This window comes from Atractosteus spatula, chromosome 13 (genome assembly GCF_055471065.1).
Source record: "Atractosteus spatula isolate fAtrSpa1 chromosome 13, fAtrSpa1.hap1, whole genome shotgun sequence".
NCBI lineage: Eukaryota > Metazoa > Chordata > Actinopteri > Semionotiformes > Lepisosteidae > Atractosteus > Atractosteus spatula.
Window position 1 is genome coordinate 4,124,922 of NC_142718.1, and position 20,493 is coordinate 4,145,414.

General features: G+C 39.7%; 1 protein-coding gene across 2 annotated transcripts in view; it reads left to right on the forward strand.

The window, feature by feature from the left end:
* nrp2a (neuropilin 2a) overlaps positions 1-18,223 on the forward strand; it is an 83,094-nt gene extending 64,871 nt beyond the window's left edge. The window contains exons 13-17 of one of the 2 annotated variants that reach the window (XM_088929964.1): positions 2,520-2,785; positions 3,896-3,992; positions 4,868-4,900; positions 13,964-14,023; positions 16,436-18,223. In XM_088929964.1, coding sequence (XP_088786090.1) covers positions 2,520-2,785; positions 3,896-3,992; positions 4,868-4,900; positions 13,964-14,023; positions 16,436-16,725 — 746 coding nt within the window. In that variant the 3' untranslated portion in view covers positions 16,726-18,223. Of the gene's footprint in view, positions 1-2,519; positions 2,786-3,895; positions 3,993-4,867; positions 4,901-6,800; positions 8,450-13,963; positions 14,024-16,435 lie in introns of those variants that run through there. The other variant, XM_088929965.1, reaches the window with a different exon arrangement.
* Positions 18,224-20,493: the final 2,270 nt, after the last annotated feature.

Below are 20,493 nucleotides of genomic sequence, written 5' to 3' on the forward strand. Positions count from 1 at the left end.
ATTTTATTTTGCTTTCAACCCTGCTTTTCAACCCTGTCATTTTTCCATGAGAGCCTAGCGATGTGAAATTGAAACTGTCTTATACTTGAACAAGCTCCAGAAGATTTTGTTTTAGTCCTTTTTTCTTGTCCGCCCACATTTTTGAGATTGTTGTCCACAAGCTGTTACTGTTTCAAACCAGGCAGTGCAGGCGTGATTCTTTTTGACAGGGTCTAGTCCCGTTACCAAGCCCTAATAATCATTATTGAATGGCTGGGTATTGTTTCGTTAACACACTTGTTCTGTATGTCAATCAATGTTTACCTGAATACACTATGCAAACTTAAAGCACGTGAAAAGGGCAACCTTCGAAAGCGCCTTACATTGTTTATTTTTAACATACATTTTTACCAGCTTCATTTTAAGTCGCCCACATTTTTAACACAGCTTCATTTTAAGTGCTTTTATCTTGGTCTGAACACAAAACCACAAAGAGACCCTCGTTTTGGATGTTGCTTACATATGTCGGTTTTCGATATTTTAAAACACAGCATCAGGCTTCAGAATGAAGCATGTAATTTGACCAATATTAAGGTTTTTCATCGGCCACGATATAGAAATAAATATGCAAAGTACAGTAGTTATTTTAATATGCCAGAGGAAACGGAGTAACAGGTGCTTCCTGAAGAAGTTGTGCCTCTGAAAAGGATTCCCTGTACACGTCTCAGCTGAGCAGATATTTTTTAATATGTTTTTCTTTCCTCCTCAGAAGAACATTTTGTTTAACCTGTTTTTCTTTGCAACCCTAAACTTACTCACATCTGCAGTACTCCCATATGGTTTGTTATAGGAAAAGCACGGCAGAGCCATGAGTTAAATCTGCTATCTCTAATTAACTCCTGTACAATGGAAAGAAATATTCCCTATGGTTCAGGCATACCCTACCATTACCCTGCAGGCTGACAAATGTGTACAATATAGAATTCCATGGACTTACAGCCCACCCTGTTGCCATAACAATAAATTAACCATCTCCAATAAGGGCAAGTATTGAATAGCGATTCAGTGTATTTTGTTGCCTCCAGGATTTGAGAAAATATATTTTGGCATCTGGAAATTAACTCAGGGAGTGCGAGCACAGTATTCACTAACAGGTGCTGTTACAAAATTCAGGGAAAGAGGACTTTTTTTTGTTGTTGTTTCGATCACCGGAGTGCCAAGGTCAATAAATGCAGTACATATAAGAATTGATCACTTAGGTGCCGATATAGTTTCAGATTTTATCCCTTGGTTCTCAAGCATTTGGTATTTCCTGAAGTCGCTTCTTTACATGTTGTAACTCTTTGACTCATTGTTTTAGGTGATAAAAATAAAATCAGAAGCCATTTAGTGCTTACACATTAATATATCTCGCATGAAGATCAAACTGAATTAAACAAAACTGGATTAATGCTAGCTACGAGTAGGGTTGCTTTGAAATAAGTGCTCATACAGTACCTGTTTTAAATAATAAGTTCAGTCAACATAGTGGTTATCATGGTAATGGAGTCTCATTATTTTGAAGACATTAATGCTTTCTTTAGTGACTACAATATATACTGTAGATAACACTGCTTTTGCCCTTTGTATTATTAATCATTTTGGGTATCTGAGTGCTTCTTGGTTTTGATAGAATATGAAGCTATTCATTTTTTGGACAGTGTCAACCACATACCTTGAACAGAATAATGTATAAAAGGTAAATGTGATTTGCAATATGCAACATCATCCAACGTGGTAGCTGAGATCAGGTTAAATAAGATACGTGTACAGAATTCTGCAACTTAATTGTTTCTTAGGCTGTGTGAAGTCCTTGCAAGCTGACACGCCGCAAAATAAAAACCTTTCATCTGTCCAAATTAATACCTGGTATTAATATTTTTCTTTTTATATAGTGCCTCTCATGATGGTGCGTCATAACAATGCATAGTACAACAAATCAAATAAAAGAGGTATACATAAATTAAAATGAAAAGCGACTACAAAAGCATGAATTAGGACAGGATTTAAAAGTGCTGGCTGACTCGTACAGTCCGACATCACCTGGGAGGTTACAGAAGACCAGTGTTCAGAGTCTTGATCTAGGAGACCAGCAGTGTACTGTAAATGTGTAGGGAGTTAGCTAGCTCTCCCATGTAGTCAGGAGCCAGACCTTTTCACCATTTAAAAATGAGCAGCAGTGCTTCAAATCATATCCTGAAATCCACAGTCCTCCAGTATGAGGAACCTACCTACCAACATCTTGTGTTGTAGTTTTGTTGTAAAATCTGAGCAAACGAGTCCTGGGCATGCTGCAAGCTGTCCAGAACACAATTGAACACACCAGATTGGAATACCGAATTGCATTAATCGACATAATCAAGCTTGTAATGGTGAAGGGATTTAAAAGGCCCAGGTGACATTGGACTGGAAGAACCAGATATCAAATCCTCTTCTTATGGCCTGGGTTTTTTAATTATTATTTTTTTCTTCTCTTGTTTTTTTTGGGGGTGTTCCTTCAGAATATGGAAACTACTTGTACATCGAAGGCAGCCAGAAAACGGAGGGGCAGCACGCCAGGCTGGTTAGCCCCGTAGTTGCTGCCGAGAAAGGGCTGCTCTGCCTGGTGTTCTGGTACCGCATGAAGGGGGATGACGTGGGTCCCCTGCAAGTCCGCATGAGGGATGCCGATCTGGAGGAGACCGTTCTGTGGGAGCTGAAGGGGGACCAGGGCTCCTCATGGAGTGAAGGCCGGACCGTCCTGCCTAGGTCACCAAAGGAATACCAGGTGCCCATCAGTATTAAAAATGAAAGTCAGCCAGTGTCAGAATTTTCACTGCCACCAAAGAACCAAGACATAATCTTAACATGACCAATTCTGATGATAAAAGAGAACTACAAACCTATGCCAGCGAACTACTTAACACACTATATGAAGACTGAGGGGTGAGAAAAAGAGAAATTAATGGGACGGGCAGAAAAAGGGGGTCAGACCTGTTGGCCAGCATTATGGTTGCAGAGACTGCAGCTGCTGCCTTCTCCCACATAAAAAGTAGAATGAAGACGCAGTCTCTGCGTTTCTGCAGTTAGAGGTGGTCAGTCTGTGGATTAGGAAGAGTATTTTAAAGGGACTCATCACTTTGACTACTGCAGTGAAAGTTTTAAAAAAAAATCAGAAAATAGCCTGTGTTCCTAAACCCTACAGTGCACAGAACTTGCACGTGTGTGAAATGCAGAAAGCCCTTTGCATTGGGGAAATAAAAAAGGCTGGCTGTCTTCCGACATTCCTTTCTATGATATAGAACACAGAAGCTGGAAAAAGGAGAATCAAAGCATTTCCACTCGAAATATTTAAGCTCCATAAGCAGAGCTTCCACTAGGATTTGACTTTGTTCTTTGCACAACACTGTAGCTTTGTGTGGCTTTCAAGTAAGAAGCAAATTGCTGGGCTTTCTTATGGTTATTAAGGGTAAATATGCCAAGGAGTAATAGTGTGAAATTTTGATCTCCACTCTTACTCAAAAAACATCTCACTGTACTTAATGGAAGCTGATGCTCTCTCTGCTGGGCAACAGTCTCTTTCATTGATTACCAGACCATGTGTGTGTTGTCTAAATCACAAACAGACAAATGCAGATCTGACAACCCCTTTGTCTGTGACAGCAATAAAAAAATGGCAGAGCTCAAATGGCAGAATTCCATTTACCGCAAAGGTTTAAGACTAGACACTGCCACAGGAGCTTTTCGTGTATTAGGATCAGAAGCAATATGGAGGTGATTAATTATTAACACAGTGATGTTGTAAAATCTGTCTCATGACACTGGATGTATTTTACCGGCTGTAATTATGCATATCTTGTAAGTCACTATTTATTAATGTTCCAATTTTTTATTTCAGGTTGTGATGGATGGGTTTATTGATCATGGCACAAGAGGGAATATATGGATAGATAACATCGACATGACCTCTAGCATCCCACTGGAAGAATGCACTCGTAAGTTACCCTAACATTTAAAAAAAAAATTGCTAACACTTACAAGAATCATGTGAAGGAAAGGCAGCACACCACACCCAGTTATTTTAAGATGCATTGATTCTCTTGATTTATTCTCAGGGCTATAAAGGCATTTTGGGAGACTTTCAAAGCAGAAAAGCCCTTTAATGTGTGCTCTTTTTTAAAAAACCAAAACTAGGGCACAAATGCCCAGTAGGCTGCGATTTCGAATGTGTGTTTTCATTTCCTGTATTTATTTGTAAACACAAAGGCTCCCAGAGTCTTCAGAATTAAAAGAGCTAGTCAGATCGGTTTGTAATTAAGTTTTGGGTTTGTGTTTAAAGCTTAAAGGTCTAGCATAGGGAATTTGTCTTAGGGTTCTGAACTGACCATTTCCAACAGGGTTCAGACAGTAAGAAGCTGTGTGTGTTGTCCAATTTCTCCTTATACACTATTTAATGGTGGTGTTTGTACAGGGCATATATTGTGCTGGTTTTCTAACCTATAAAGCCAATTATGATAGTATTTTATACACAGAAGCAATACATTCTAGCTAAAATATTTTAAAATTTTTATCTAAAAATTAAATTGCCCATGTTTAATACATATTGACTGCTTTTAATTCATTTAACCTGTTGGTTCGGATCCCAGATTAACAGAGCTGTAAATTTAAGCAAATAAAACAAATGTTTTTCTTTCGATATTTAGGGAGAGTAGTGCAGTGAAGCTCTGATGAAGTCAGAAGATTTTTCTTTCTGCGTATCAAAGAAGCAATGTGTAATATTCCCTACTTGATTAGCTTAGTTCAGAGTTCCTTTTGCAGTTTGCTTACTTTCTTAGGTTGCCTGCTCAATAATGTTCTTTTTGTCTTTCAGAACCCATCAGTGCATTTCGACCTGATATGACCGGTAAGTTTTTGCCAGTTTTTATACTCAACTTTGTGCTTCTGCTCAATATGCAGCATAGTTAGAAAACCTGGCAAGGGGTTAAGACAACTAAGCAGGGTTATAAAGTAAAACTATCTCTGCCGGTTTTACAGATGCAACAATTGTGAGCAAGTGTCTGTTCCCTGCATTACGAAAGGCTTCGGTCACAGTTGTGTGAAAATGCAGCTTGTCAGCTAGATGCTGCTTTGGCGATCACACACAAGCAAATGTTCTTGAGCCATCCGATTCGAAAGCATGCCTTGATACAAGTAAAGTGCATGCTACAGTTTTAATTCCCAGCTATTGGATGTTTCATTCACCTTAAAACACAAAATGAGCTCAGCACCAGAAATACACCTTGTAGAGCTCTAATTTGTATCCTTGTGTTCTTTGTTTTCAGTCTAAAAGTCCACAAGGATTTTCATGTTTAGGCTTGTCTAGTGTCCAGTTGGTGTATGTGAGTGTCTCAAGGGACAGTACGTCCTAGCCCTATATACACAAAGGGAGTCGAGTTGTTTGAGCAACTGTGTGGACAAGAATTGAAATCTCTTCAGCCCTATAATGTGTTCTATCTACACCCAATATTCAGGTAGCAAGTATGCAGTATTCCAACCAGTAATTACTTAATTGTAATTCCACAAATGTCATTAGTGACACACACGAAATTCACAGCCATAAATGTTACCGTGATCACGGCCAGTTTGACAAAAATGAAATGCAATTGGTTTGCATTCAAATACCATTCACCATTCTAACAAAAGGAGCCATGCTATGTTGAAGACTGTTGATTAAACTAGTGGAGAGGACAGTAGCACTCTTGAGTAAGACAGCTGTCCTTCGGTTGGTATTCCTTAGAAAAATCAAATAAAAATAAGTGCACCCACAAAGCCTATGGACTAATGTGTTCGAAGTGATATGTAGAGTGTTATTTTGGGGTTTGTATTCCAATCTTGAAACACTAGTGGCCTGGGAAGGTTGCACTGAAACCATTGTAAGTGCTGTTGATGGTTTCCATGGAAGACTTTGGCTTGAGGCAGAGGATATCAGTTGAGAGTCATGCATGCAGATAAAAGCACCTCCAGCCATTCCTGCAAAGAATTCACTCACAGAAAAGACCCATCCTTGTGCCAAAAACTACTAACAAATGTTTAAGATCTGACTGGTCTGTGGAGTCATTTAACTGTGGTTCACCCTGTGTAGTTTAGCTTAACACTATAGGAGAATGTGTATCACCCAGCTACCCAGACTGACTTTCAAGTCAGAGCCAGGTTGCTCCCCTTTTATATAACCAAAAACATCACATTTGAGGAACTTGGGGAACACATTTCTTGAAAAGGATGTGAGCTCAGGTGAGGCTGATTGTCTCATAGCAGCATTTCAACCCTGACATCAGCTCTCATTGTGCTTCACCAGAATAATTAGGATGTGCCCTAGGGAGTAAGAGTCAGTGCCTGAAAATACTGGAAAGTAGTCTGAATTTATGCAAGTCAAGGCCAAATTAATATTAGAACGTCTGAAATAGTGACTCTTTGCTCCAAGCAATATACTTTATAGACCTCCAGATGTTCGTATTGTGATTATAGTAGACCCTTTTGCATTTGAAAGCGACATCTTAACATCTCAATTGCAGCCTTTTGCCCTAAAACACAAGCTATATTGCTCATTAGCTCAATAGTAATAATAATATGCCAGCACAAAAAAAAACAACATTTTGGCTTGAATTAACCAATAAAAGGGAAGAAAAGCATGCATGCGTGCCTGCCTGTCCATGTGCGGTAAATGTCTTTTATTTTTTCTTTGTATGCAAAACAACAACAATAAAAAAAAAAAGTAGTCTGCATGCTTCCCTACCCAAGCCAATTCTTCTGTGTCTCTCCACTAGGGGGCACCCTTCCCGGAGGGAGCGAACCCACTGTAGACTCGGTGTCAGTGCAACCCATTCCAACCTACTGGTATTACGTAATGGCCGGGGGAGGCGCTCTCCTGGTCCTGGTGTCCGTCGTGCTGGCCATGGTGCTCTGCTGTCACCGGTACTGCTACACGGCCAAGAAGAGCCATCTCTCTGTCTCCTACAAAAACTCGCATTACCCCCCTGCTACAACCCCCGGAGTGGAGCCCACTCTGATTATTAGAGTAGAGAAGGAGGACCATAACTCCCACTGCTGAGGAAGTAGGACCTCACAGAACTAACAAAGATCTCCCACCTAGATCTCTCACCTAAACAGCGAGATCTTGCCTAAGATATTTGCACTTTTCTAAGTATTTTGATGGGTTGGAATAAAATATCTATGTACTGCCTTTTTTTCGATTGGATGCTGCATCTGAAAATGATATATAAATAAGAAAATACGGGACGGCCGTGGACGTGCAGTTTGGATAACGAAAGAAGGAATGCGTTTGCTAACCTTACATTTCTGCCCGCCTTCTTTGTAAGCGGTTTGGACCCGAAAGCAAAAATCATAAACCAAGCCAGAAGCTCATGTGATACCGAGTCCTAATGTATGAACGTACTGAGGACTGCTTATGGTCTCAGGCTCCCACTTTGAGCTGCATGAGAAAAAAAAAAGTCTTGCTCAAACAGGTACCCCACCCCTCCCTTTGATTTTTAACCTCAGAATAGATGTTCTCAGGTATCTGGAGGTTTGCGGTGTTCCACAGAGCAATGTGAGGCACTTTACAGAGAGCGATATCAAGACACACAGTGCCACAGCGCTGAAATGAGCTGGAATCCAAATCTCGAAATCTTTCTTTCTACCTACAACTCCCCCGATCACAACAAGAACTGTGGGAACAAAAGTGCACTCTTGCCTACAGTTCTGCAACAGCTCTAAGACAATTATGAGACACGGGACTCTTTTTTTTTGTACCGTCTCGGAAAATGGAAAGCTTTTTACAGCAGCCTTCTCGGAGAACAGAAATGTATTCAAGAGGGATTCAAAACCTGCTGTGTTCGAAAGATGAGAGGCATAGCCTAGGACAGCATTAACATTTTCATGCTGCATTTATGAGCAGAGAGGTCCCAACCTGTTTTTGACCATTAAGACATTTAATTAAAAAAAAAAGACGAGAAGAAACAAAACAATTGTTTTTGCATCTGCACACCTGTGAATTGAGATATTGTGTTTACTATATGCAAAAAGAATTCTATTTGCCTTACGTAGCCTTTTGTTTCTGAGAAGCCTGTGACGCCACTTTTACTTGACACTGGCCTTAAACTATGGGGGTGGTGAGAGGATACCAAACATCTGTGAGAAAGTTTAGATTTGTTTTCTTAACTTTGCCTTCGCAATTACTGTATATTTTTGCTAACTTAAAATTCGCAGTTGAGTAACGACGAATGTTAAAACCATGTGAAGTCTTTGCATTACCATAGGATTGTCAAGCACTTGTATTGCTGTGGATGTAGATAGGGTGCTCCCTTACGCTAAAAGCAAGACAGCATTGTTTCTGCCAGTATGATTTTGGCTTTTCAATTCGGGCATGTTTGATGCAAAACCAGGGGTTGTCCCCTTAAAATGATGCAGCCCAAAACCAAGTAATTTCACATCACCTTCACAAACATCCAAGTGTTGATGATACACAAATCTAAAGGATTCAAAACCTCGTTGTTTCTGCACTTTCAGAGTAGCAGTAGGCCTGAAATTGAAGCCACATTACAAACGCTTTACAGTAGTTTGGGCGGACTCTAATCATGACAAAACGAGCCGACGAATATAAGGGACAGCATTCTTAATACTTTGGAGATAGCTTGAGTGGCTGAGGAAATGAAAGCACTGGTCAAAGATCAGAGCCGTCACCACCCCTCTTATGAGGAATGAACCAGTGAGGCAGCTACATGGGTGAAGTTGGAGTGAAGGGAAGGGAGCCAGAACAGATGAGCACAGAGTTGAGTGCAGCCAGTGAGCATTTATATGTAGCCAAGAGGAAGCATGACACAAAGATTTTGACTTCCTCCCAAACTTCTGTTAAACAAATACCATTTAATGTAGTGTCTCAAAAGCCACTGCTTCCCCCCCCCCCCCTACAGAATAGTGTCATCTCACATGTATAGGCAAGTTGCTTCTTTCCTAGTATTCTAAATTGTTTGCTAGACTGTTTTACATTTCGTAAAGCTTTTTCTGATCTGAGCTTATCTTCCAATAGATGGAGTGATGCTAAGCAGTGGACAGCTGGTATGGGGGTGGAGTTTGTAGAACAATTGGTGGAAATGTAACGATTCTATAAAACTTTCACTTCACAATGCCTGACAGGCACACAATTTTGTCATTCAGTCACCACACAGAAGTGGTATCTGCAGAGAGTATGATTCTCTAAGAAATACAGGCCAGGACCACATTTGCAACTACTGGACACAATTTTTTTTTAAGCTGACTTGTTTTTTAAATACCAGTCAAGGTTGTGTTTTCTTTCAAGGGTTGATAACCAGTTCAAAGTGCTTATTATTTCATTACTAAGTTTTTTCTTATCGTCTTCGTAAGACAGAAAGGAAAGATCCAGGAATCTATCTAAAATGGTGCTTGACTTTGATCCACATGCTCTATTAGGAGTTTTAAAAATGAAAACATTTCCAATTGTGGTTTTACAAGAAGGAAAAAAAAGCGACACTATCTTTTACATTCTACATCTGGCTATAGATCACAATAATCTTTTTATGAAGTGTTTTCGCTAAAATTCTCCTATTAATCCAGTGCTTATAATAGAGCATGTGAAAGAATAGGGAAGATCAAAGGACCTTTTTAAGAGCCTTTCACAAAGCATGAGCAAATGGAATTTCTGAAATATGAAAGCACATGAATAATCTCAAATATTACAACCACCTGTCTCATCCAGCCTTGGATAATATCTCCATAAAAGGAGATTTACATCAGGGTTTTCTGTAATCCTAGTTAAAAGAATTGTCTCCTTTTTATCAGTCACATAATGGGATTGTACTATACAGTAGCACAGATACCAGCATAGGATAAACCTAAAGTATCTGTTGATCATATACCCAGATATATTTGGTCCTACACAGGACAGTTTCTCTGAAGATTTTAAAAGATTTTATTTATCCATACAAATCCTTTTATAAGAACGTATTCTTTGATGAAGCGCTGTACTTGATAGCTACATTTTAGAATTTGTCACCATTGTAATGTAGAATGACAAATGTTGAGGAAAGTGTGAACCACATCTATTCATTTCAAACTCAACTACAATATAATAGGGTAATGTGAAATGTGATACTGGCCAACCTTTTGATTTTTGACAAGGACTTCTGACTTAAGTGTCCTGTTTATAAAGCAGCTACTGTACTTAGAATTGTCTTTTTCTGTTTGTTCAACTACATATTACAAATGATCAAGTAAAAAAACAGCCTTAAGGAAGCTGTGTTAAGCTGTGTTTCAAAATCTGTTCACTGAATGGATCTGTGATCCTATCCTACCTGGACTGTCAAGAAAATCCTGTTGGATTCGGTATATAAAATTATTATTTAGGTACAGAGGTCTACAGCAGTCATACTAGGTTGCTGAAGACTTGCAGGGTCTTCTGGTTTTTGGTCCACCTCAAACTTTGTATTGACTCAGTTTACCTAGTTTATTGGACATTTTGAAGGCCAAAGGATTAGGTTTACCAAAATATCTCAAAATCATTCCATATTCCTTATAATTCATTTTCAAGACTGTGTGGAAAAAGAACATAATTCGATAACCATTTTTCTGCTTCAGAACGCTTGTTCCCTCAGGGCATCTCAGTTTTACAGATAGCAAAATTATACAATTGTGGCGCCATGCAGATAAGTGCAGGTTCACAACAGGTAATTTGAATGAACCAGGAAACAACGTGGAGGTGATGACTCTTTGGATTTTGTTAAATGCAGTCATTTGAAAGTAGGGATGGGCAATTCAATATCCAGCAGAGTATGCAGGATTTTTTCAGTTACCAGGTGATTAAGACTTTAACAGATGCTTCACATCTCTCCAGATAATCAAATGAAACAGTGGCTCTTGATTAGTGTGGTTGCTTATCCTTTGTTTACCAGATGCACCTGATACAAGGTCCACTTTTTTAAACCTTTCTCAGGCCTAGATACTACTGCTACTTTTCTGTTTAATCAAAGGTGAAATGGTTGGAATTATAACCAGAAGACCTTGCAATTTTCCTGAAAATGTACAACACACAGCTTTTCCTATGCTCTTTCACTGTGTCTTTATAGCTTCAGTACAGGTGATATTAGGCTCAGGGTATTTTGACATTTGCATTTGTGAACTTCGTGATTCAGGCATCTATCTCTTTGTCTTTCTCGGACGAAAATGTAAAAGAGTTGATGGAAAAACAGTCTATTGTTCTTGTCTTGTCCTATCCCTGGTAATGTGAATGCTCTGTTTAAGTACGTTTTCAAACAAGTTCATGACACGCAGCAAAATCTTTTGTCGAACCCCACACTATTTGAACTGGCCTTAATAAAGGTTCCAATACAGAGGCTACACATGAACCACTATTCTAGAAGGTTCCTTTTTACAGTTAAACCCCCAAAATAAAGAATTAGTTATAATACCATTATCGGGAATGAAGGAAAAAAAATGTTGCTGAAGGCAGCATTGGGGGAATTTGCAAAGACTGAGATACTTAGAATACTTTGGCATATTCCCATAATGTGCTTTTAAATCAACTTCAGGCTCTGTTACTTCCCATAAATTCCTTTAAAGCTCATAATATTTTTAATTAGTTAATGGACCAGATAACATTTATTACACCTGAAGTAAGCTTTTTCTCTCCCTTCTCTCCCCCCGTTCATGAACAAAATATTAATGAGAAAAAGCACTCACAGTTTGAATTTTCCTTTGGTCTTCGAGCTTAAAACGAATGAGCAGTGCCAAGGTGTAGCTCCTGGCTGAGCATTTTTTTCTTTCAACTGTTGCATTCTTGCTTGGAAAGATAAAAAAAAACCCGCAATGCTGTATGCATCCTGCAGTCATTGCTATAGCACAAAATGACTCATGCACTTGTTTGTTTTTGTGTGCGAACAACTCAATTCCAAGTTCGTAAGAGACTAAGAGGCCGATTTGACTTTTGAGGGAATTAGCAATTCATCAAAGTGAAAATATTCCACCTGATAAAATATTGTAGAACTGTTTTTGATTTAGTGCCGTCTCAGTGAAAACTTGTTTCTGGTCCTGGATAGTTAGAAGGTAACCCTCTTGTTTTGCCACACCTGAGCTCCTGAAGGTTGAATTCACCTAAACTGTCACTGTGTTCAAGGCCTTAGCTATGAAACCTGCTGTAGTGTTTATACTACACACCTGATGTCACTTTCCAAAATCAAGATTGAGTATCCCTGCTATAGCTGACTTTTCTGCTTCAGGTGGAAGCTTATGTTGTGTACTGAAAGTATTAAGAAAACTGAAGGCTGAAGCAGACAGTATTGTAGCTAGAGGAACCTAAGATCTTATTAGCTTTTTCTCCCAGTTTAACTCATGGAAGATGACGACTGATTTAAAGCTAATCACTGGGTTACTTCATGTTTCCCCAAATCCAATTTACAAATGAGTCTTCACCAGGATGGTTTGTTATCCTTCTGTAAACTTTGTGTCCTCTCTTTGTGAATGTAACGCTTTGACTGTGATTGATTCATATCCTGAGCCATGTCCATTGCGCTCTTCAGCTTATGGCCTGTTTGTAAGAAAAAAAAAGAGAGAAAAAAAAAGATATGAGGAATATTTCAGCTTGTGGAATTTACGTTATTGAAGATGTATTGTGTGGAATGTAATAAAATAATATTTTTCTATATATGCACTTTCCTTTCTTGAAAAGTTGTCAAGCTCGCAGTTGCTGTGGGTTGTTTATAACAAGTCGTAAAGAAAAAAACTTGGGTTAGTGTTGTTTTACTATGCCGAAGAAACTTTTCTTTCCCCCCACATCTTCAATCTTCTAAACCTAGTCATCTAAAACCTCCTACATTTAGTAATTACCGCTTTTGTATCCTCCCCTGCAGTTTATTTCTGTCAAATGAAGATTGTGCAATTCTAAGTTCACAGTGTAACACCCTGCCTTGATATTTTTTGTATTGCCATAATCTTTGATTCCCTTAAGGAATTATGATCTGTGGTTGGGTTACTTGGAAAATAAATATGATTTTAACGTTATCATTGGTTTTCCAATAAGGTCCTCATCCAGTAGGTTGTTTTTTTCATATTCTAATGGTTAGAGCCTGACAGACACTTACATCAGTTTGTAATGTTTACTTGACAGTTAATCTATTTAATTTGCTAACTCCAGGACCCAATTCGTCCATCCAGCCAATCAGTATCAGACAGACAGTTATTGCCGCTGAGGGCCAGAGAAACCCAAGCCTAACCTGGAAGCACAGTAGACAAGACAAGACCACAACTTGTACTAGACACCAGACCATTGTAGACTGCTTGGCCACATACTGAGACAGTTAAGATGCAACAATTAACCTATAGAACGAAAGTCGATAATCCATAGCCCATATCTGTGAGGAAACAGAGCTAGCCACCACAGGGACCTCATACAAACTAATTTCCATCCTGCTGGGAAGCTGTTACAACCATACAGATCTCCATGGCTGTTTCATGTCTGCACATTACCTGCTAAAGAATTTTAGCACAGTACTTATAAAACACTTGGGTTTATTCAAAATGGCAGTTCATTATAGTGTATTTTTAGAATACAGCTTGTAATATACTGCACACAGTGGACGGTAAAGAATTATGCATACGAAAAGACTTGCTTTTCTGTAATTGCATTAATAACACAGGTGCATAAAAGTGATCCATGCTGGAGAAAGGAGAAATGCATGTACTGTAGATTTAGAAGTGAGTTATGCAAATCCAAATGTTGCTTATATTGGGACACAGAATGTCCAAACCTCAAGGCCCTGTGAATGTAGAACTCCCTTTCCCAGTGGATTTTTGTATGTTTATGCCCTTATTTGCATGGCTGCCTGTAGAAACTCATTGAAGACAACATCACTGTTTTCCCCCTGTTGGTGGTTCTGCTTGAGTACTGAAAGGTCTGGTGTTTTTCTGTCTTCCTGAACAGGAATAAAACACAGCCAAGCTACAGACAGGACACCAGACTGCAAGGAAGAGCCAGATGGAGGTACGTTTAAGTCTTTTCTTTCCGTGGCAAGATATTACCAAAATATCTTGAGATTTGACTCATGTGTAAAACGTTTTTGCCTGAATTCTCATCTATGAGATCTTAAAGACCTTCAGCCCAATCAACTTCTGAGGTTTTTCTCCGTTCAAGCCAATTAGAAGAGTTAACAGCCTAAATAAACCGTGCACCAGAAAATGCTCTTATTATTCAGGAGACAGCCAGGAGAGCTGCTACGGTAATGCAATTGTCTCTGTCTGAAGATTAACAGACTGCCTCGCAAACTAGTGAAAAGAAGAAATATGTCTCAAATAAAAAAGGCCTGGGAAAGAGATTTCATTAGGTTATGTGTATCTTATTTTCCCCGCATTTCCTTGAGTAATGTATAACCGGTAAGTGGTCTGCTGTTTACACATTGATTCAGATTTATTTCTACAAGGGGTAACAGTGCAATAGAATTCTTTTTAATTCATGCAATAACGCTCACTTGTAAATCACCATTTGACCGACTCTGAAATCACAGTAATGTCAAAAGGCATCTGCCGGCAACATGAAACTAATTACCGTTTGGAGCACCATCACTTGGGTCATTTATTACCTTATTCTTAAGAATTGTAAAAATGATCTGTAACTTTCATTTTTCTTGGCTGAAGTGTGTGGAATTACAATGTATCCCCACAGCCAAACGTATAGTAACAACAAACAAATCTCTTGGACTTTCTTATTAGCTTTGGCGAGAGCCCACAAACAGAAACTGTGGAGGGTATTGCGTTGGGTACCAAAGGGTCTCAGTTTCACATTATCCTCGTGTAACCTCCTGCCGAGGTGAAAGAGGGCAGAAGCTGCCAGAAAAAATAATGTTCGTTGTTTACTTTTCTTCTTGTCTTGCACTTTTTTTTTATTTAGGTACATATTATTTTACCTCAGCTCACGCTGTATACAATACTAGTGGATTTCTTTCATTCTTAAGCACTGGAATAGAAGCCAGGCTGAAGCTGAATGTACAATAATTGACATTTTGGCTGTACTGACACCCAGGGACAGATTAAGGAACTCAGAGCTATTACATTAAACCATATCACCTTAGCAGGAATGCATTAGTATTCACAGCTAGGAAGACATATCTCAGCTGGTGAGACAGTCCCACATTCTCCTTTTAGGTATCATTCAACAGAATAGGAAATGGCCCGTTTTTCCCTAGTCTCAGAACACTGCTGTGGTATCGGCTATGGTGGAAGCACATCCTAACCTTGAAAACAGCAGGAAATACTGTGGGTACATATTAATTCTCCACAGCTGGGTGGATTGAGGCCTTCAATGTATGGGTGGAGACAGAAATTGAGAAATTGAAAATTCCTTACAAGACCAGTCCGTGAAATTCCATATTCGCAAGCTCTGGTATCCCAGATGCAAAAGATCCTTTCTGTGCTATTGGCCTATGTAAAATTAATAATAACTCAAAAGACTGACTTCCAACTGACCATGCCTCATTTTTTTTACAGTATATTTCTTTGGTAAAAACTATATACTATATAGTGTATACAATATGTTTCATCTTCTGTTTGTAGGATTCCCAACACGGGGTGGCGATTGGAAGTATTGGTTAGGACTCTGGGATCATTATAGTAGGACTGTGCATTGAAATCCCAGGTGGTGAACTGCTTCTATATCATTGACCACAGTACTGCTCCTCAAAATTGTTCTACTAAACAGTATAAATCAGCACCAAAACAACAAAAAAAAACATGCTACTACTAGAAGTGAATAATATTCACAGTATTCACTTCACTAGGAATAACAACCCAAAGAATCAAGTATTATTGAAAAATTTACGGAGTGTTTTAGTCACAATAAAAGTCGGCTTAACCGTTTTGGCTACAAAGGTGGAGGTAAGAAGGAGATAGAATGCAAAAGGAGAAAATGGGATTACGTATAGTATTTCTAATGTTTTAGGTGAGGAAATGACATCAGATTTAGATAAGAGAGGGAGAGAGATCACTTTTTACAATTGACAATTTCTTGTGTTAGGAGTTTGTCTTTTCACAGACCCCAGCTTGCTCTCCATGAGACACACAGACAGGGAGAGAAGCTTGGGGTCAGAGCACAGGGTCAGCCATTTATATAAGGCGCCCCTGGAGCAGTTGGGGTTAAGGGCCTTGCTCAGGGGCCCAATGGAGTAGGATTCCTCTGCCAGCCGGGGGATACAAACCGGCAACCTTCCAGGAACAAGCGCAGATTTTCAGCCACAGAGCCACTGCAAATTAGGAAATCGAATTCTTAAAACTTTCCTTAAAAACTTCATTAATTGATTTGCAGACAAAAAAAACATTTGTCTGCACATCAAACTTGGATTCTGTTGAAATATACGTTAACCATATGCCAAAGAATGATGTTTTCCACTGTTTATTCCTCCAGGATTTCCCAGCGCCAGGCCTTCCTTAGATCCCGCAGCGACTCGAACGCCTGAGAAGGATAACTCCTGGCTGTACACCTTGGACCCTATCCTGGTCACCATCATCGCCATGAGTTCCCTGGGGGTTCTCCTGGGGGCCATCTGCGCCGGCCTCCTCCTCTACTGCACGTGTTCCTACAACGGCCTGTCCTCGCGGAGCTCCACCACGCTGGAGAACTACAACTTCGAGCTCTACGACGGCATTAAGCATAAAGTCAAGATCAACCAGCAGAAATGTTGCTCCGAGGCCTGAAGGGGACTTGGAACGGCCCCGGAACTGCCCGAAGAGAGCGCATCGCTCGGCGAATGAATCAACCCCTTCTCCCCCAACCCCCCCAAAAAGAAATACCACCGCTGTTTAAAAACGGCGAGTTACCAGGGTTACCGGTTACACTTGGCAGTCCCTGATTGACTGTTCATCGGGTGCTAAAAAAAAACGACGAAAACATATCATTAAAATGCCTAGCCCAAAAAAAAACAACAGATTGAAACGGAAACAAAAAATACTTTCGAAGCGTTTACTTTTAAAGTAAACTGGCACGCTGCTCAAGTCTAATTCAAATCACCTCGACATGGAAAAATGGTGGCCAAGGACTTTACGTTGAAATGTAACGAGAAGATGGTGGATCGTTAATTTTATGGTATCCGTGTCTTTATAACGTAACGGCTTATGTTTTTCTCCATGATGTAGACTGTGCTATTTTTAGACCATTCTTTTTGTATGTGTCAAGTACCACGGTCTTAATCCTCTGTTCCAAGTACAGTATGTTTATGATGTTAAATGTTTTTAGTTTGGATCATTGCCCAGGTTCTGAAAGAAAAAAAAAGGCAAAACAAGAAACATGTAATGGTGGTAAGATAGATTTAGCATAAGAATATTTTTGGTGTTTATTTTTAAAAAGAAGAGATTCATGTGGTGCAACATCGAAGCATCCCATGAATGGCAGTGATTTTTTTCAGTGCAACCTATGGATTGCCCGTGGCTTGAGAAACGGAGACATTAATGCCTTGCAGAGCTTCATTTCAAAGATGGACAAAGGAGATGTGAATTTTAACCCGCAGAAGTGAACTCACACTACACCCCTCCCACAAAGACTTCCACTTCATGTCTGGGGGGGGGAAGAAATTCACATTTTGGACATATTAATGAGCCTTAAGCTAAATGTTCTTGGAGGAGAGCCATCGCAAAATAAATCCTGGATCAAACCGAAGAGGCCTTGAGGAATAGGCCTTATGCTTTTGCTTTTTCTTTTTGTGTAAAAGGAAAGTTTAACTAGAAAACAGAATTTATCTGGGGCGCATCTTGCGTCTCCTCACATACTGGAGGACTCCGGTGTTTAAGCTTCGAAACTCCAGGTCGCATTAATGTACCTCAAATGCCAACATCCGGAAAAAAAATGTCACCCCAAGGGAGAAGCCGTTCGTGCTTGTAGTCTGAGGAACCGATTACAAACTGTTGAAAGTGCTGCTTGTTGAATTCTGCCCAGCTGGTGACTGGAAATGGAGCTTCAGACCCAACTTTCATTTCTTCGACAGCCCTTAATTTGACTTTGTTGACTCTTTTTCCAAGTGCCTTGGATCAAGCCTGATTTAAATTTACTTTGGAAACGATAGTATTGTCTTCTGTCTGGGACAGAAGGTGGAAAACTGTAATCCCGGCACTGGTCAGATATTCAATTACTGTTTATAGACTTTGTACAGAAATGTTCTTTTCTATTATTATTATTTAATAAACAATCGATAACGTGAAATTGTTGTCATGGTGTTCTCCATGGATTCTGCATTTTTTTTTTAATAAAGACCTGTAGATGTTTCTTTTCATAGTCAAATTTTGTATATTAAATTTTAATCCTAGTTCCGCTGTAGGACAGCTTTATATCTACATACAGTACATAAATAGGTATAGTATATTCAGGCATGATGTCCTATCCTATATGCCTGAACCCATCCACAAAACTGTGGACCACCTCAGTCTTTTAATTATGAACTCTGCAGACAGAGATCAAAGCTTTAGGATGCTTTGAAGTAGCCTACTGTTAACACCAAGAAACCCCCAGACCCTGCAATGCTGGCTGGTCAAAGCTTTCTCATTTATTTATATAAATTTCCTTCTCTAAATATTATTCTTTCAACTATCAGGTCTTAAAATAGTGATTAACGATTAATGCCTGATAACACTGCAAAACAAGAGATATCGCATGTATGGGCTGAGCTCCAGCATTTTGTTTATTTTGGCTAAGAAAGCTGCCATTTGAGAAGAGAGAGGGCTATTCAGGGAGCAAGAATGAGATGAAGGAGAGGGAAGGAGGGGAATGCTCTGTGTTACAGACCACACAGGATCTGAAAATAAATGATGATGATGAAAGAATGTGGCCTTGGCCATAGTTTCCTTTAAGGCTAAGAAAATTAAGGCTAAGCATAAGCTGTAAAATAATTGCATTATAGTTCCACTACATTTACTACAGTCTCCTCTTCCTTGTATTTCTGCGAAGCAAGTACAGTACGTCTAATATTGCCACCTTCAGCTGACATAAGGAGATCAAGCGCTCACAAACACTTCAGGAATTCCTTGTTTTCAGAGGCGTAAAAATATATCACACACCAGCCCACTACCTTGGCCTACATTTACATCTAAAACTGTGAAATCCTCAGGAATGTTGTACAAAGGTGCGCCTAAAAAAGAAAAACAACAACAAAGCCGTCTGGAAATGAAACTCCTACGCAACATTTTGTGCGTCCTCCTTTCATACAAAAGGAAGCCATCTTCTGATGGACACCAGTGGGAGAGATTGTGTTCTCATGAGACTGTGGTTGGGAGGTGCAGCCTCTCACAGCTCTGGTATCCTGCACTCAACCTTGCACCGGTAAGTCTTCTGTGGGGAGTTTGCATGTTCTTCCCCATGTTGGGATTCTGCCAAGTTGCCTGGGTTTAAGCAGCTTTTCGAAAAGGGAAATTTTGAAATTCTGTGCCCATGCTTCCTTTTTCTGCTAAAGAGAAGTAAACCAGTGATTTAGGGCATTTGGAGATTCTGTCAATCACAGTTTTGTATTTTAAGCTTGGCAGATGAATTTTAACTTGTTTCCCTGGTCTTCAAATATATGTACCTTCTAGTATGGCCTTTGAGAATACTCTCAAGGGAAGGTATGCAATTATTATCGGTGGACTTAAAAACCAACTCACAATAGACACCAGCTAGTATGCTTCAATCTTCTTTTTCCTATTGTCTTCCATGTTGCAGTATTCCATTGTTCTGTTCCCAGCTGTTGCTATAGTAACTCAATGAAAGAAAAAGAACATCTGACTCAACGAACTGCAAGGAACTTAAAAGACAAAGACTTGAAAACATCCGTAAAAAAAACACCAAGAAGGTCTGTTCCGTTTTATTTTTCTCGTTATTCAGGTCTTTAAATAAACATTGTTGTTTTCAACATCCTAAAAAAGGCAACTCTTTTCAGGTAAGGTTTGTGGCATCCTGGAGCCCTGAAGGAAATGGTGTAAAACAGTATTATATCCCGTTTGGACACACAAAGGGACAATTTGGAGACACCAATCTACCACTAGCCAGTGTGCCTCTGAAGGCTCGGAGGAAATCAGAGCGCACACATACATGAACAATAGGGAGAACAGTGAACTCCACACACAACGCATACCAGCCCAGAATCAAACACAAGCCCCCAAGTCCTGTGCTGCAACAGCACTAATCACCACATGACACACGCTGACAATAGTGAATCCATCCATCTGCCATTTTCTAACCGATTGATCCAATACAGGACTGAGGGGAGCTGATCCCAGCAAGTAATGGGTACACCCTGGACAGAATGCTAGTCCATTGCAGGGCAGACACAGACACAAACATAGACACACACTCCAGGGCCAATTTGACCAGAAACCAATAAACCTACTAGTAGGTACAGTAGGTCCCTTTCCAGGCCATAAAGGCCCATGGGGAATGGGGGGCAAGGGCCACCATCTGTCTTTACCATCCGACACTGGAGGTGGAGGTGATGTGGTCAGCAT